The following is an 18,740-nucleotide window of genomic DNA, read 5'->3' as shown; positions in this document are numbered from 1 at the left end:
CCCTAGCAACATTAATTCTCTGAAGCGCTGATGGAGAGAGAGGAACGAAGTGTAATCAACCGTGGGTTTCCGACGATGAGATGCATGTGAATAACATATTCAAAGTGTCAGAATTAAAATACATAATTATTATCATTAATATATAGCGTGTAATGTAATGATATAATTACCCTAATAACACATGAAACAATTTAAAACAACCCTTAGGAATAATTAAATACATAGAAAGGACATAAGTATATAAAAAATGTACAGTTTAAATAGCAACTGAAGGTTGACTTTTTTAAAGAGCTGTAATGTCAGAGCACTAGGTATGTAAAAAGAAAATCACAAATTAAAAGCTAATCTAAAAAGATGCGTTTTGAGGTCCGCTTTAAAACTAGACAGTGAAGTACATTGTCCGAGTTTAAAAGACAGAGAGTTCCAAAGACTCGATGTGGCCTTATCCAAACGTCGGTCCCCATATGTTTCCGTACGTGTCCGAGGTACGTGGAGGAGATGCAGAGATTCGGATCTTAGTGATCGTGTGGGATTGTAAACTGTAAGAATATCCTTGATGTAAACTGGAGATAGGTTGTTGAGAGATTTGAAAGTATGAAAAAGGATCTTATATTGAATTCTGTATTTGACTGGAAGCCAGTGAAGATCTAACAGAATATGGTCGACTTTTTTTGAGCGTGTTATTAATCTTGCAGCTGTGTTTTGTGCCCTGTGACGTTTGCTGGTGTGTTGATGTTTTGCTAGCATAGTTTTAATAGTATCAGTCTTAATGCTTTTATAATATGTTGTGTCATTTTTATTGTGTGCAGCACTTTAAAGTAGTTATTTATAGTCATATAAGGCGTTATATAAATAGATATTATTATTAAAATATCATTATTAATACACTGTATATGCAGGTGATAATGAAATATTGCTACATAAATATGGGAAGTTGACAAAGGAGAGGTTGAAATAATTCCGTTTGTCATAAAGTTGAGTTGTTAGTTTGCCATCAGTTAACATCTACAGTGTATATTCGATAAAACATCTAAGTATGAAGCAAATGTGGAAGACTGTGTTGTCGTTATTTCGAGTTCACTGGGATATATCGAATCGACATATAAATGAAAATAATTATTGTTAACAGAGAAGACGTCGTCGATATATCTAAATGTCGAGTTGAAGGCCACAGCAAGATATTTTTTCTTCTTATGTAAAAGGTTTTGAATATATTCTGTCCCATAAGAATATATAAACAGATCAGCTAATATTGGAGCATAATTCGTGCCCATGGGAATTCCAACAGAGTGCTGGAAGACCTGATCACCATAGACTACGAAGGTATTCCAACATATTTTCTTAGATATAAATATATCGGTACCATATATTCTACATTTTCATTTTGTGAGGAGAAAAGCATTGGTCACAAGATCACCAATGCTTTATCTTCTATGCAATGAAAAATGCACCAAAAAATGCATTTTCTTTAGACATCAATGGTGAAGATAAAGAACAGTGATCAATCTCATAAATCCGATAAGCAATACAAAACAAATAGTTGGGCAAACACAGATCCCTGGACACAACAGAAGAGGGATCAGGTGCCTAGGAAGAGTAAGAATCCCCTGTCATCAATGTGAGGTATGGTGGGCCTTTTTTTTAATGAAACAAAACTTTTATTGAAGGAAATGTATGATAATATCCAAAAATGAAAGTAGAAAATATCTACTTTCAATTTATTTTTATATTCCAATGAACTCAATTCTGGCTTTATGTAAAAACGTGTAAACATCTATTGAAGTTTAATGAAAGTCTCGGGCATTACTTTCCTCTTGAAATGTATAGAAAAACTGTTCTGTTGCTTGGAAACTTTGATATCACCCCGCATTCAATGTTTTGAACCAAATGGTTGTTTATCTGCATACTTTGTGACTAGAGAAATATTGATGTACAAGATAACGTATTAAGTAAATGTAAGAAATAAATATTGCTTTACAACAATCATAATAATGCAATAACCCGAACGGTGTTAAAATGTGCGAACTGATCTGCTCCTTTCAATATTACCAATTTTAAAATATATACCTAATGGTGTATGTCTCTGAAATTTTGTCCGTAAATTCAAAGAAATGAAAATGGTAAACTCATTTTCGAAATAACATCAGAAAATTGTCAGTTTAGGCTCGTCCATGAAAATCATCACCAGATGCCATGGGTTACGTTTCCATTCTATACCACAAGCTAATTATCCAATCAATACCTAGAATTGTCCGATCTGAGTTACCTCTCCTGGTTAGCCCACTATCAGATATTGCACTTCACTTACTCTTACGCATGCACGTATTTAGTTATATCACGTGTAATGTATCTCTACACTGTACATCGGCATACAATTTATTGAGAATAAACCATTGTCATTGCAAAGTAGATACAGGGTCAAGAGAAAATTATACAATGCATTTGAATGGCCAAAGACGAGAACAGTGAATTGTGAGCAGATTTCCAATTACCCCGTCTTAAGAGAATAGAAACTACGCTCGTGGGAAAAGAAGATGCAAAATATCCGTGGAAAAAGAATAGACACCAAGTCTTTGTAAAAAGAATAGACAATAGATCCCTTGTAAAAAGAATAGACAATAGTTCCCTTGTAAAAAGAATAGACACTAAACCTTTGGGGGAAAGAATGAATACTAAACTTGCGGGAAGACAATACTAGTAAGACACTGAACCCTTAAAAGGAGAATGAACAATAAATCCATGAGGAAAGGAACAAGAAAATAAAGAACACTGAACCCTTGGAAACAGAATGAAAAGTAAATCTATATTGACAAGAAAAGAATAGACGCTAAGAATCGTGGGGAAAGAATACGGAACTCTTGAGAGAAATCGTGGAGAGAGCGGACACTACATTTACATCTGTGAAAAAGAACCGACCCGATTCCGAAGGAAGTGAAGAAACAATAAATTCATGGGTAAAGAAGACACGGATATCATGGGAATGATTGATGCTAAACCCGTGGGGAAAAGAGTGGAGACTAATTAAAACACTTAAAGGCTTGAAAATAGAATGTGCTTTTATCTGCACGGACCATCAGGATAGTCATCAATTACCATAACTGTCATGTCCTCCCACCTGTGACAGTCATGTTAAAGAGTTCAACAACTGGATCTGTACAGTGTATTCAATTAGAAAAACGAATATAATGTAATTTGATAGATAATATTGGTGGATCGATGGTTATTCATCTCCTTTAACCCACGTATTGTTTTTGGTATACCTCACAACTGATAAGTTGTTTTTTACAGGACATGTTACCAAGTGATTGAAACTATCGATGTCCGAGTCCTCTTTGCATAAGTCACACTAAAGCCCAAGAAGGTTTTCAATCCTTTTATTCTGTATTTCTTTATGATCAATTAATTCCCGTATTCAATTCTTCATCTTTGAACAGCAAAAAGTTTGATTTCATCCTTGGCTCGCATTACCATTGCCATTTGCTTCTCAACAACGTGTGCATTGTCCAAAGAAAATGTAAACCTGTGAGGAATATAATTTAGAGTATGTATTAAACATTGTCAGGTTGTTCTAGTTGAAAATCGAATGGATAATAATATTACCTTCGAAGAAGAGTCGCTAGTACAATCTTTTCCTCGTTCATGGCAAAGTGTTGTCCGATACAATTTCTGCAAATTGAACACAGAATACAAATCTCTATCTTTCGTTCCTTGTGAATTTAGAAAATCTAGAATCAATATTAACATACCTAGGCCCAGCAGAGAAAGGACAAAATGCAAACGGGTTTCTCTTTTCGACATTCTCCTTTGTGAATCTTTCGGGTTTGAATGTCATGTGATCTTCACCCCAAACAGCGGGATTGTGGTGTAAACTGTAAATACTGATCGCGATATTACTTTCAGCTGGGATCACATGATTATCTATTTCAATCGGAGAAAGATTCACTCTCATAATCCCTGGGACAGGAGAGTGAAGTCGCATGCCTTCCTTGATGCACTGCGTTAGGTACTCCAATCTATCAAGATCCGTCCTGGAATAAATGCATGTATTATATGCAATACAGGTCATTTCAATTCTGATTGATCCAATGTCTTTCGTGCATATTGATACAAATGTTCAGTACTTCTGTCCATTGAATGATACGGAATTTTAATTCTCTACCTTTCAGCTTAAAGAGACCTGCTACAAACAAATTGTTGTACCTCCTTTTTGAAGAGTTCCAATTTTTTAATTTTCAGTGTTTTAACAAAATTTGGGCATGTATGAAAGTTCTTTAGTATTTAATTATACTTATTTACCAATATGATGTACCTAGAGCAATTTTTAACCAACAAGTGAGTACAGAGTGTCTCTATACGGGAAAGCTCAGAAAAGAACTACCCAGTAAACACTAATAATTTGATCAACCTGACTTAATTCAGTTTGTAATGTTGCTAGCTTTACATGTTTTGTATATTTATTCATTCACATTTTGTACAGAAACATTTGAAAACAAAAGAAGGTCGATTTGTTTGTCGTCTTTAATTTTTATCTCGTACCACTCCAGATCTCCAGATTTAGTATCAGCGACCACCCTGTCTATTTCTTCTTGGCATTTGCGCTGGTACTCTGGATGTTCGGCTAATGAATACAGGATCCACGAGATGGCGCTGGCTGTAGTGTCATGACCTGATAAAGGATTTAAATATGTGACTATCCTGGTTGTTAGTATAGTTTAATGGTGCATGACCTACTCATTTGTGAATAGAATGATCAGTTGTATTTCAATTTTTTCTCTCGCTTTAGTCAATTTATGATTCCTTCAAATGGATAAATCAGTGTTTCGTATGTTTACCTACTTCACGTGTTGAAAACTCTGCTTGCAAACGTAATTTGTATTCAATCATTTCATTGGCTTAGGCATATTTTCTTTGAAAGTATCCTCAGTTTATTTACATATCCAATGCTTAGAGCTTCTTTATCGTATAATATATTTGGGCCCATTTTTATTGATCCAGATGCATTTATATAAAGCAGCAGTGGCATTTTCAAGTCATTTTGCTTGGACAAAGGAACCCAAAGGTCAAGAACTCTAATCTTCGCTTCATATTCTTTGTAGTAAAGGACAAGTTCTGAAATGCTCGTGTAGTTATATCAAGGCCACAGGCAGTATAAACATGATTTGGCTTACAGTCTCCAGTAGAGACATTTTGGTTGAAGAATGAATTAGATATCCCCTTTGGTGTTAAATACATTTAGATTATATTCTGTCTGTTGTCTTTTTAAGTACATATTTTGCAAGGTCATAGCTTTTCCTATAGAATATTCTATATGTAAATGTGAAGATAACGAACAGTGATCAATCTCATAACTCCTATAAGGACTACAAAATAAAGAGTTGGGTAAATACGGACCGCTGGATATACCAGAGGTGGGATCAGGTACCTAGGAGGGTAAGCATCCCCTGTCGAACGGTCACACCCGCCGCGAGCCCTATACCTTAATCAGGTTAACGGAGCAATCCGCAGTTAAAATCAGTATGCAGTGTTTGTTGTATAAAAGCCCAGTCATTTTGATACAATTTAATAGGATGTCACATTCTCTTTTCACAATCAGATCATCATTCTAAAGAAAAAAACATTATTTCTAGTCAATCATTTACAAATTAAGTATTTTGGATTAATTGACCCAGTTATTTTTAATTTGGAAAGTTCTTTGTTATATGTTATCAATTCAAATTATTTTCTTTTGTTATAATGAAGTCCCGTGGGGATCGGGGTTAGAAATGGTCCTCAGTACCCCTTGCTTGTCGTATTAGGAGACTAAATGGGGCGGTCCTTCGGATGAGACCGCAAAAACCGAGGTCCCGTGTCACAGCAGGTGTAGCACGATAAAGAGCCCTCCCTGCTCAAAGGCCGTAAGCGCCGAGCATAGGCCTAAATTTTGCAGCCCTTCACCGGCAATGGTGACGTCTCCATTTGAGTGAAATATTCTCGAGTGGGACATTAAACAATATATAATCAATCAATCAACTGTAATAACGAATTGCTGAATCTCTAATGTCTTTATAATCCAATATAGGTGTTCAACATAATCTAAGAATCAATCCGAGCATGGGTTTCCATCCGAACTGGGTTAAATACTATGTTACCATAATTGCAGCGAGTTTTGATTGTTCCTGAAGAGTTGTTGAAAATATTCGTCAAGTTATCTAACTAATAAAGTTAACTTTGACCCCATATAATTCGGGACAGGTTGAAAACACTGTATGTCCTTGGTTAAACCGATTCCAGTTACAAATACAACAAACCATTCATTGGCTTCCCAATAATTTATGCAACACAAATTTCTCAGATTTACATGTTACACCTTAGCATAACGATCTTCGTTGTTGCGATTCACGACCTCTGCGTATTCTTCTCCAATTAACACAGAAAAAGCATAATCAAAATCAATATACTAGGGTATCATTGACGGGGGAGGGGGTATTTTATTACGACAAACATACCTTCAAACAAAAACGTATCCACTTCACTGCGCATGTCCTCCATTGACATACCATTGCCGTCTCCGTCCTTAGCAGTCAAAAGAATGTCCAAAAAGTCCAAATACCTCCGCGAAGACACGTCTTTGTTTTCCTGAAGTATGACATAGATTAATATAAATTTCCCTACCATTTCTCATATATAACTATGTTTCATCCAATGATATTGCTGTATCCCTTACAAGTGTTTTACGTCATATCTAACTATGTTTCATCCAATGATATTGCTGTATCCCTTACCAGTGTTTTACGTCATATCTAATTATGTTTCATCCAATGATATTGCTGTATCCCTTACTACTGTTTGATGTCGTTTCCTGATTACGTCCTCGGCTACCTTGTGCACAAAATCACAATTTTTCTTCATTTCCTTCCCATTTTTTGTCAGGTAATAAATGAAATCTGAACTCAACCACGGCTTACTACAAGCACAAATTTAGATTTGCATGAGGTATATAGGAGTTTAGCATCCCCACATCACAGCTTATCCTGTGAAATATTACCCTTTGAGTTGGTAATATAGGAACAGAAGGATCATAGCGTCTTTAGTGCACGGATATGTCCTGTAGAATATCACCGTTTCTATTTAAGAGTATTACCTATTTCTGCGTGATATTTCTATGGAAAGATTGTGCACAGCTTGGACGTATGGATTCTCATCTACACTGAAGAAAAAAGGATAAGGGAAATTTACAATGTAAAACCATTATACTCGAAGGTATCGAATACCTGTACTTAAAATAAATGAAAACTTTTTTTTGCTTAGGTAAAATTTCTTAATGAAAATACAGACACATTATCCAAAACTTTGAGGGAGAACAATATATAAAATATTAAAAAATTGTGAAATGAAGGTGAATGACAGAAAAATATCCAACACATTATATTGTTGAAGAAAAGTTTTGGTTCAAAACCTGACTTTCTGGCAGTCCGTTTCGTATGAGAAGGCACATCTGAGTATGATGTCTAATGTACAAGAGCTGACGAGGCTGAATATCCCCACGCTCTCTTTTCTGTCCGAGTACGTCTGAATATTTCTCTGAAGGATATAGCAATATGATGTTTAGATGGACGAAAAGGCAGTGTCCCGTAAACGCTGCACTTCTACAATTGTAGAAATGTGGAGAATTGCGTAATTTATTCCTACGCAATACAGAGGATGCAAAACTAGATGATGTATTAATCATTAAATAAAAAAAGGAATACAGTGAATAAACTATTTATAGCTATTCATAATTTTTGCATACCACCAAAAGGTCTGTACATGACTTGTAGATCTTAATGTAAGGTTTCAGTATTTCGAAGTGGAAGGCAGGAGTCAGCAGACGTCTAGAGCGCTTCCATCTAGCGCCCCCCGCAATCAGGAGTCCCTCACCGAGCCAGGGAATAGCGTGGCGATATCCTTGACCATATCCAACTGGCTTAGGATCTACCAGATAGTTTTTAAACAATAAACATAGCTTTAGAAAAAAGGTATGATTATATACACATTTTTAAAAGAAAGGTGAAGATAACGAACCGTGATCAATCTCATAACTCCTACAAGCAATAGAAAATAGATAGTTGGGCAAACACGGACCCCTGGACACACCAGATGTGGGATCAGGTGCCTAGGAGGAGTAAGCATCCCCCGTCGACCGGTCACACCCGCCATGAGCCTTATATCCTTTTCAGGTAAACGGAATAAATTATCCGCAGTCAAAATCAGTGTGCCAAGAACGGCTTAGCAATCGGTATGAAACAGCATTTGACCCAATGATAGGTTGTATTGACGAACTAGATCGTTATAACGACCATAGAATTTGCGAAATGCTGACTTCAATCGAGACTGTTGAAACCCCTGTACCATCAACTTGTTTGTCAATAGCTTACCTCGATTTAAAAACTGACTATACGCAGAACAAGCTCTTGCATATTGAATCAGTTGAGATATATAAACACCATATGCAGGTGACAATGGAATATTGCTAAATAAGTATGGGAAGTTGACGATGGAGAAGCTGAAATCATCCCCTTTGTCATAACGTTGAGTTGTCAATTTGCCGTTAATGTCTACTTTCAATAAAATATCTAAGTATGAAGCAGAAGTGGACGACTCTGTGGTGTCCTTTATTTCGAGCTCACAGGGATATATCAAATCGACATATGAATGAAAGTTATTATTGTTAATAGACAAAACGTCATCGATATATCGAAATGTCGAATTGAAGGCCACAGCGAGAGATTTTTTCTTCTCACGTAGAAGTTTTTGAATAAATTCTGCTTCATTTGAATATAGAAACAGGTCAGCTAACAAAGTAGCACAGTTCATGCCCATGGGAATTCCAACAGACTGTTGGAAGACCTGATCACCAAAGACCACGAAGATATTATCAATGAGGAACTCTAGCATATTTTTTATTTCAACTTCAGAGTACTTGTGCGTGGAATCAGAGTGGTGTTTAACAAAGTAAGTTTTTGAATGACTGATCACTAGATATGAATATTTCCGTTTTCCATTTTTGTTGAAGAAGCAACTGTCTATGATTTCAAAAAGTCTAGTCTTTAATTTATCGTGAGGAATGATCGTGTATAGTGTTGAAAAGTCATAAGTTTTAATGTTAATGATTTGGAAAAAATTCTGCGATTTCAAGTTTACTTGTTCTTTAGAATTTTTTTGAATCTACATTTGATTAACACCACTTCTGGCATATGTAGTCGCACAGTAAGTTTGAAGTTTCTCCTTCACATCTGTTAATATTTTCGTGAGGAGCAAAGATAGGGGCTTGGTAGAGCACTTACTGGATCCAGCAATGTATCTTTGTATGGGGTTTTATGTAGATTAGGAATCCAGTATAGGTACGGTAACTCATATGCATTCGACCCATTGACTGGGATATTAAATGTGTCTAAAACTGAAGCATGATTTTGAAGAACTTCATCTTTTGAAAGGGCAGTTGGAGTATAAGTACAATTACCAAAAGTGGAAGTAATGCCAAGTTCGTTGAAAATACAGTTGTAATAATGAACCTTACAAATAAAGACAATGTTGTTACTAGCTTTGTCAGCTGGAACCAAAACATATTCCTCATGTAACCTATCTAATTCTTTTATCACTTCTGGTTTACTAAACACAGAAGGATAGATGGTACGTACTTTTGTTTTCATATGTCTAATGCGGGATTTTAATATTTCTCTTATGCTTTTAACCCATTCTGACAATGTATCAAGTTCTTCTTTTTCATATTTAGTCCATCGTCTGGCATAATCTTCGACAGAATTCATAATAGAGATGAAGTTCTGTCGCCAATTAAAAGACCGAGGTTCTCTGTATTTAGGACCTTTTAGAATAAGTGATTTGAGGTCCTCATTTTCAACTATATCAACATCACCAGTAATGACATGTCCAGTTGGACTTTAGTTGAAAGAAGATGAAGAACAAGAACATGTTGGTGGATTACGTATAAGATGGTCTATATCTAGGCACTGCAAAGTTTGTTTATAATTAAAATGTTTGGATGCAATAGTAGAAGTATAGCTATAGGAAATACAGGGTGTAGACTTGAACTTGAAATAAGTTGGAATACACGACTGAAACCTTTTATGACGAAGAATGTTGCTTATGTTGACGGCATCTATTCCTTTGTTTGTAAATTGGAGCTTAAGGAACTCGCGGCATGATTGGGAAGGAATATCATCCATGACCAGTGATGGTTTAAAGAGCCTGTGATGGGCAACATCCATAATCATAGAGTTCAGTCTATATTCAGGTGTTGAAAAATCCAAGTATAGACTAGCCATAGCTTCTTCAAATAACGTGTATAAAACTCTCAATGGAACAGAGTAAAGTTTTGTACGAATATGATGTGAACCTAATTGTCTTGACGTAAGGCAAAAGTGAATCAAACGTGACATCATTTATACTTGGTCTTTTATATGAACGATGTCCATGACTGCGTTTCCGTCTTTGGTTATTTGGAAAGAGTTCCATCACATTCACGTTATTTCCTTGTGGACTAGTCAAATTTCCCACATCATATACATCATCATTGCATCCATATGGAAATCCAGTGCCTAGGGTCCTGATCCAGTGATATTCTCGTTGTCTACGAAAAGGGGTGCTTAATGTTGGATTGTTTGTGTGATGGTAATTTTTTTCCCAAAATCCTTACCCTCATGGACAAGATGGAGTGGTCCGGTGCATTAAAATGCTTGTAAAGAAGTTGGTTACCACCATTATTAATTTGAAATATGTGCCCCGATATTCTTTTATTAAGTGAACCCTTGGTTTCTCCCACATAAATGAAGCCACACAGGTTACATTCAATGGCATAGACAACGTTAGAAGATTTACAAGTCAAATTATCAAAAGTTTTGGTACAGAAACTACGTCCAGTGAGATTACTATTAAATGAATTACTAGTGATCAGTATATCACAAGTTTTGCAATTTTTTGCAGAACATTTTGAGGTTGAACACATGGGGTCTTAAAAAAGGAATCATCAAAAATATCTCTTAAGGGAACACAACAGTCTTTAATTTGGGTATAAGAATTTTGGTTTCTGTACCAAAGCTGACAATCTGACGATTATACAGTGAATCCATACATGCTTATATACGTAATAAAAATACAGGAACATCTACTTATAGATAGCGGTATCAAATTATCTCAAAAGAGGAAATGCTAGTTAAGCACATCACATGGCAGCAATCTAGTTTCCTGCCAATTTGAAATCCTGTGGGGAAAATCAAACAAACAAAAAGTCCGTAAAGAACTCTTATGTTGAAAATTTACCGTTGTACCATGTGTTCAAAGACCGAAACAGTGCAGAACCTCTTGATTTCACAAGTAAAAAGGAAATACAGTGTTGACCGAGTATTGAAATAAATTTCATTCGTAACAAAATCGAAATTAGATTTAAAAAGGCAAATTATATCTTTATAGGGAAGAACGAATTGACGTCTCGACGTGAGTGAAAAATTCTCCAATATACAACAGATTCTCCAATATACAAGAAATATATTCTCCAATATACAACAAACAGGTAGTATTTTATTTTGTATTAATGAAGTACGAATACTAATATAATGCTGAAAATATGCTTGCACTTTGCATGATTTTGAAAATTGGCCTAATTTGGAGTAGATCGTACTTAAAAAGAAATCTCGTCTCCTGTGGATTTTATTGACAGTTATAAAACTTCATTGTTATTTCGGATTTCAAATATTTCGGTTGAGCATCACTGAAGAGACATTATTTGTCGAAGTGCGCATCTGGTGCATCAAAATTCGTACCGTATAAGTTTTACATTGAAAAATATTGTAATACATCTGGAAATATTGAGCCCAAAGTGACTAGTTTTTAAATAGCAAATTATGGAAAATGGAAATGTTTTCAAAACATTTTACCTGCTGTAGCCAAAATCTTTTTGATTGAGTCGGGATGATTCAGGATCACCCTGACTTGGGTCAGCCCTATCCACACGACATACATAGTAGGATATTTACGGGTCCATTCCATCATCTTGTCCAAAACCTGCTGACCCAGGAAACCTCCCCTAAACTAAAATAAAGTGAGTATTTCTTAATGTGCCAAATGCTTCAAGGATTGTAATAGACGTTGCCGTATCAAATCCTCTAGATTTTTAAATATTTTAATTTGTAAACTGCGATATAGAAGTGAAGAATTTAAAAACACTTAGTTTTTCGTCAAACTTTCATCTGAAAAATCTTCCAATCCACAGTATCATCAAAAGAAAAGTTGAAAACATGTTGGTTTTTATGTTGTCTAATGAAACATAAGTAATACAGAGGACACGGTGGAATCAAGGCGAGGTATATGTACTTCTGTCTAGAATGAGGCCAGTATATCGAATATTTGGACAATCCCTTATATCTAGGACATTCAACGGTCTCGGAAAGCCTGTATTGGAATTAATATTGATTATTTCAGCTGGTATGTCTTCTGCTGAATTAAACATGGCCGTCAAACTTCTTAGAGGTAGATATCTACTGGTCTTTCAAATGTACAAACCAATTTTTCGGCTTTTACTTTTTAGCTCACCTGAGCTAAAAGCTCAAGTGAGCTTTTCTGATCACCGGTCGTCTGTCTGTCTGTTAACTTTTCACATTTTCTACTTCTCCAGAACCACTGAGCCAATTTCAACCAAACTTGACAAAAAACATCCTTGAGTAAAGGGAATTTAGGTTTGTTCAAATGAAGGGCAATGTTCTTCACCAAGGGGAGATAATAGCGAAATTACGATGACAAATTTTAAAGAACCAACGGGTTCATTTCAATCAAACTTTGCACAAAGCATCCCTAGGTGAAGAAATTCAAATTTGTTCTGATGAAGGGCCATGCTCCCTTTCAAGGGGAGATAATCACGAAAGTGCAGAAATAGGGTGGGGTAATTTAAAAATCTTCTCAAGAACAACTCGGCCAGAAAAGCTTAAATTTACATGAAAGCTTTTTAACATAGTGCAGATTCAAGTTGTTTGTTAAAATCATGACCCTGGGGTTGAGGTAGGGTCACAATAGGAAATCAAAGTGTTACGTGCGAATATATAGTGAACATCTTTTATAAAGTTCTCCCCAAGAACCATTGGGCCAGAAAAGTTGAAATTTATATGACAAATTCCTGACATACTGCAAATTCAAGTTTGTTAAAAAAAAAAAAAAGGCTCCCGGTGGTACATGTAGGGTGGGGTCACAATAGGAGATCAAAGTTTTACATGCGAATAAATAGGGAAAATCTTTAAAAATATTCTTCTCAAGAACCACTAGAACAGAAAATTTGAAATTTATGACAGCTTCCTGACATAGTGCATATTCACGTTTGTGAAAAACATGGCCTCAAGAGAGTAGGGTGGGGCCACAATAGGGTATCAAAGTTTTACATGCATATATATATATATATATATATAACAACTGAAGTTTGATAAAATGATGAGCGTACAGACGGGCGAAAATGGACAACACTATCTGACCAAAACATTTACAGAAGGGACATACAAACAGGAAAAACTAAGGTACGTAGTTTTGCACAGAGATATTACACCTTCCGGGATCTATATAAGTTGTGACCAACTCTTTCCACAAACAAAAATATTTTTCTCATTTGTGAAACTATCATAACCTTCTGAATGGGAAAATAATTATAAACATCCAAAACGATTCAAATTCGTCATCCAAAAAAAACCCCAAAATGCGTGCGATCTACTGCTCTGACTACTGACAACTATCAAAACTATAGTGTGCAAATGTAAAACAAGAGTACTCGATGTTTATAATTATTCTTTATTTGTTTAAAAGAGATTTAAATATGCAGACAACTTTTTTCACATGAAATAGTGGACTCAAGTTTCTTGCGTCTCAGACGCCATTTATCATGATTATTAATACTTTAATTTTACTTGTAATACGCAATTTGATTTGCTAAGCACACTGAAAAAATTAGTTTATATTGTATATCTATTTGTAACTTGGTATGGGGACACGCCCCCTTGATCACCCAAGATGGTACCAACCTTCTTTTTTATTTTACATTGCGGCATAGTTTCATTGTTAAGCATTCTATGAAATTAAAAATCAACGTAAATTAAACGTGCAAGTACAATAAAATACTTTTTGTTGGACTTTTTTTCATAATGTCAAACAAGACGTATATTTTCTTACAAGCAACGTTACACAAACCGATCACGGTAAAAATTAAAAAAAAAAAACCCTCTGATCTAACAATTTGCAAAATAATGGTATATCAAGTATTTGCAATTTTTGCTGTTTCAGTATTTTTACTTGTGGTTGGGGGTGCTTAATGTGTCATGGCTTGCAAAATGTACAAGTTGACGTGACATGGAGTGACGCTGTGACTTGTTTTCATATTTTACCGTGTCGGATTTAATTGGAGACAATGCTGCATGTTATGCAAGTTACAATGCAGTTTAAAGTTCTCAAATAAAAAATCGCAAATTCATATTGCATTTTCTGGTACATGACGTATTTTGTGTGATATCAGATCTAAATCTCCTGTCGGAGTGACTTCAAAGTCGATCTGTGCGCTGTGCATTGGGCCTTCATATGTAGTCTGCACATAGCTGCTGTTTAATACCAAGACTCGTTGATAAACTACATGTTCCGGTTATGCGAAGAACCAAGATTGCTTCCTCCACGGTCGACACTTTGACGGTACAGTCCTTGAAACACTCTACTTTCCCCACTTGAATGGTGAACGAACGGTGAGCAAATGCTGAACGCAATTTGGTGAACGAACGCTGAACGCAAAGTGAACGGTGAGCGCTGAACGAAAAGTAAACGGTGAACGCAAAGTGAACGGTGAGCGCTGAACGCAAAGTGAACAGTCAGTGCTGAACGCGAAGTGAACGGTGAGCGCTGAATGCAAAGTAAACGGTGAGCGCTGAACGCAAAGTGAACGGTGAGCGCACAGTGAACGCAAGATGGTCTATTTCTTTGGAATCTTTCGGATTTTTTCCCTTGGATTGCACTTATTTTACATGTATAATCAGGTATATTGTATATTTAAATGAATAAATAATAAAAACAAAACCGATTCAGGAACTACATGTTCTACAGTTCTGAATATATTCAGTCTAAACAAAGCATATTACATTTTTGTGCAAGTACTGAATGTATATTTCTCATGAAATGATCGTAAATTTCATATCAATGCATGCAGCAATCATACACAAACAAAAGTCAATTTCGTATGTAATTTGTTTACAGTATTACATGTACAGATAATGTATACATGAAAAGTAGGGGGGAAATATATCTAAAATTCTTTAAGTTTACATAAATCATGAATACTGATGCAATATCTCGGTATACTACATTTATTACATTTTGACTTATGATACACGGTATTCAACTTCTTTCAAAATACATGAGTACAATGTATATACAATGTATGTGGGAAAAAGTCTAGTAATTAGCTCTGTAGCTATATCAATAATTTACAGATGTACATGCATGACTTCAAAATTTAAGAGCTCGGTCGTTTGGGATACATGAAAACATCCCTGAAAGGGTCAAGATCGAAAAATTAAACAAACAACACGTGCGGTATAGGTACTCTGTGTTGACACCTGGACGTTTGTTAATAGTATAAAAGGTTTCTTCCTACTTAGAGTTTGCGTAATTCACTTTATTGCAACTACATGTATATCAACCTGAGGAAATAATTCCAGAATTAATGTACGTACAAAATGAAATAGTGTGACCATGAATTACATTTAGATTGTGCAACATTTGTATATTTTTGATGCAGATAAACCTGTTTATTGTACTGAACTACACGTAGAATATTTAAAGAATCTATCATTTCTGGGGCAGAAATGTACGAGAAAAAATTGCATCTTTATATTAGAGACAAACGATACAAAAGTTTCAAATTTGGCGAACGGTCTAAATACATTTATTGACAATGTCTTTCATGAATATAGGCATAAAATAATCAGAAATACTAGTCAAATCAGTTTGACATTTGGGCAGAATGTGCATTGAAATGTAGCATCGTTTTTTCAAGGGGGGGGGGGGGGAGGCGAGCGCTTTAGGAGAAAATTGACTTGTCAAAAATATAATAATAATAAAGTGTGCTTTTGCCCGAACTTCAAAATTTTAAAATGAGAATTTGTGTTATTAACTGAAACTGTCTCATTTTTTGTACATGTTCCAGCGCTCGTCCTTCGCTAGTGTACATGTAGGCCTATATGGGTTCAATTTATAACAGCAGGCTCTTATATTCTTCCTCCTTCAGAACTCCCCCCCCCTCCTTTTTTAACCAAACAAAAGTTATTTATCCTAACCTTTGATCTGCAGAGTGATCTGTGAGTGATCCGCAGTATTCTTTGAATTTTCACAATGGATAATCCTTAAATTTTGTACTTCAAAATTAAATTTCTGATATAATAAGAAAGTTTCTTTCCACTCTTACGCACGCATTTCTTTCTCATTTTCGCTTTGCTATTTTCACTTTGGTGTTTCAAATCGCACGGTGAACGCTTTGTGAATGGTGAACGATTTGTGAACACCAAACTAAACGGAGAGCTCAAGGTGAACGTACGGAGAGCGCACGGTGAGGGAACAGTGAACGCACGGAGAGCGCACGGTGAGGGAACAGTGAACGTACGGAGAGCGCACGGTGAGGGAACGGTGAACGCACGACAAGCGAACGGAAAAATGGTAAAGTAGAACGTTTCATAAAGAATGAATGAATGGACTGTATGTATGTTGCTAGTGAATCCTTGCGCGGTGCAATTTAATACTAAGATTTGTACTGTATATTTGGGGGGGGGGGTTGTTTTGCATTAAATTATAAATTCACGTATTATATAAGCGTAAACCACAGGCAGATGTATCGCTTGGGTTCGAATAATTACTATTAAAGTCTTTAATAGTAATTATTCGAACCCAAGCGATACCATTGCCTGAAACGGCACCACGTTTGAGCTTCACTTGAGTTTGCTTTAAAAATAGTAACATAAGATAGCAATATATAGTTGCTTTGGTAAACACGATTTCAAAAGCAAATTGCTCAATACTGACATTTAAGCAATAAATTCTTCTTTGAAAGGTGTAGTCTCATAACTGCAACGGTATGTGTATACAAAGCGTTAGTTGGTACCACGACTCAATACTGGTATATAGACTTATTTCGAATATCTCAAATGCAGTATTTTCCATTCAGTGAAATCGGCATTCCATAGATCTATATGAACTTTTACTCTGTCCACTCGAGTTCTTCGTACATCTGTACCGAAGGTTATATGTATATACCTGGGTCAGCGTTTCACTCCAGCTGCATACGGTTGACGACTTTAGGATAGTGTACAAAGGACCGCAATCAAATTAAGCAAAAACAACAAATCATATTAAGTATTTGATCATATTTCACCTTGATTAAGCATGACACGAAAATGCTTTGATTAATCGCCGATGACTATATATGGGACATGATTATACGTACGTGAGGAATGTGTCCCAGGAGCCAGTGCTTGTCGTAAGTCGGCTCAGGAAATCCTCGGAAAGCATTCCTTAACTTGATGAACTTAATTAACACTTGTGTAATTATGATGATTGTAAAAGAGAAGGCGGCCACCAACAGAACTCCAATCATCGTCTAGTCTAGGTCACCTACACGTTTGTCAATGCAGTGTTCTACGAGTGAGAAGTCAAACGGCTTGCGTGACCTAGGCTAATCATCGTCAGGTTTTTTTTAGCCTGGTACCCGAGGCCTTCCGATGTTCAAAGAACGAAGGCCAGGCATCGGATATCGAATGGATTCTTCCACTGATCAAAATCCAATATGGCGGACTCAATGGTAAGTAATGGGAATGTACGTAAATGAGCGTATCATGGCTTAATTAGCTGTGTCACTTTCGATTTTATGTCATTAATTGCCAGAGACAGACCTTAGGAAATGTATAATACTTGGTTTTCCATGTGACACGCTTGTTTGATATAGTCTTATCCCTTTGTTTTCAAGTAAGTAGGTGATGATCAACTCGCATATTTTTCACGTGTGTTAAATTAAATCTAACCGTGTCACTTCGTTTTTTCTACTATTGATGGGTTGCTGGCGAAGATATATACTGAGTTTTATAGATGACACGCACCAGTTTTCTTATTTTAAACCGACAATTTCAGATCGAATTCCCTCGACTAATTTTGACAGGTTATTCTTGCAACTGTTAGCTGTTTATGAGCCACCCTTGCATTTTGTAAATAATTGATATTAAGAAAGATAACATTTTATTCTAGAAAGATACAAGTTAAACCTACATGCCCTAATTATGTAAACACAATGTGGAAATAAGTTTTGGCCTCAAGATCGATTGCCTGTATAGTTGTATATTGTTTAACGTCCCTCTCGAGAATATTTCAATGTATATATGTCAGTTACAGTCATTGTTTGATTCTCTATTGTTTAAAATTCATTCATATTCAAGGGCCACCATCAATTGCCTGTATTTAGACCTATACTTGATACTTTGGCCTTTTGAGCAGTGAGGATCAGACTGTTCCTAATTAATTGTGCCACAATATTTCAGTTAACAATCTTATTCAATGATCACTCTATGTTAACTCTTTTCTCATAATATGCAATCAGGTGCAGAGGACCTATTCTGACCCAGATAATCACTGGGTTACAAAGACATTTCTCTCAGCTAGATTTAAAGGTATTTCACAAACAGAAATGCTAGATTTATCTAAATTTCAGG

At 35.8% G+C, this 18,740-nt stretch overlaps 1 protein-coding gene across 1 annotated transcript; it reads right to left on the bottom strand.

Annotated features, from left to right (window-relative positions):
* Positions 1-3,358: 3,358 nt before the first annotated feature.
* LOC125663924 (leukotriene-B4 omega-hydroxylase 3-like) lies at positions 3,359-17,713 on the bottom strand. The gene is made up of 11 exons (XM_048896364.2): positions 17,486-17,713; positions 11,910-12,063; positions 7,769-7,950; positions 7,436-7,560; positions 7,121-7,186; positions 6,820-6,943; positions 6,486-6,615; positions 4,537-4,666; positions 3,747-4,028; positions 3,601-3,666; positions 3,359-3,520 (listed from the first exon to the last, which is right to left on the bottom strand). Exons 1-11 carry the CDS (start codon positions 17,633-17,635, stop codon positions 3,421-3,423), a joined length of 1,509 nt encoding a protein of 502 aa, XP_048752321.2. The 5' UTR covers positions 17,636-17,713; the 3' UTR covers positions 3,359-3,420.
* Between the last annotated feature and the right edge of the window lie 1,027 nt (positions 17,714-18,740).

The sequence above is a fragment of the Ostrea edulis genome, chromosome 1 (genome assembly GCF_947568905.1).
Source record: "Ostrea edulis chromosome 1, xbOstEdul1.1, whole genome shotgun sequence".
NCBI classification, from domain to species: Eukaryota; Metazoa; Mollusca; class Bivalvia; order Ostreida; family Ostreidae; genus Ostrea; species Ostrea edulis.
This window is presented reverse-complemented; position numbering and strand designations above follow the sequence as displayed.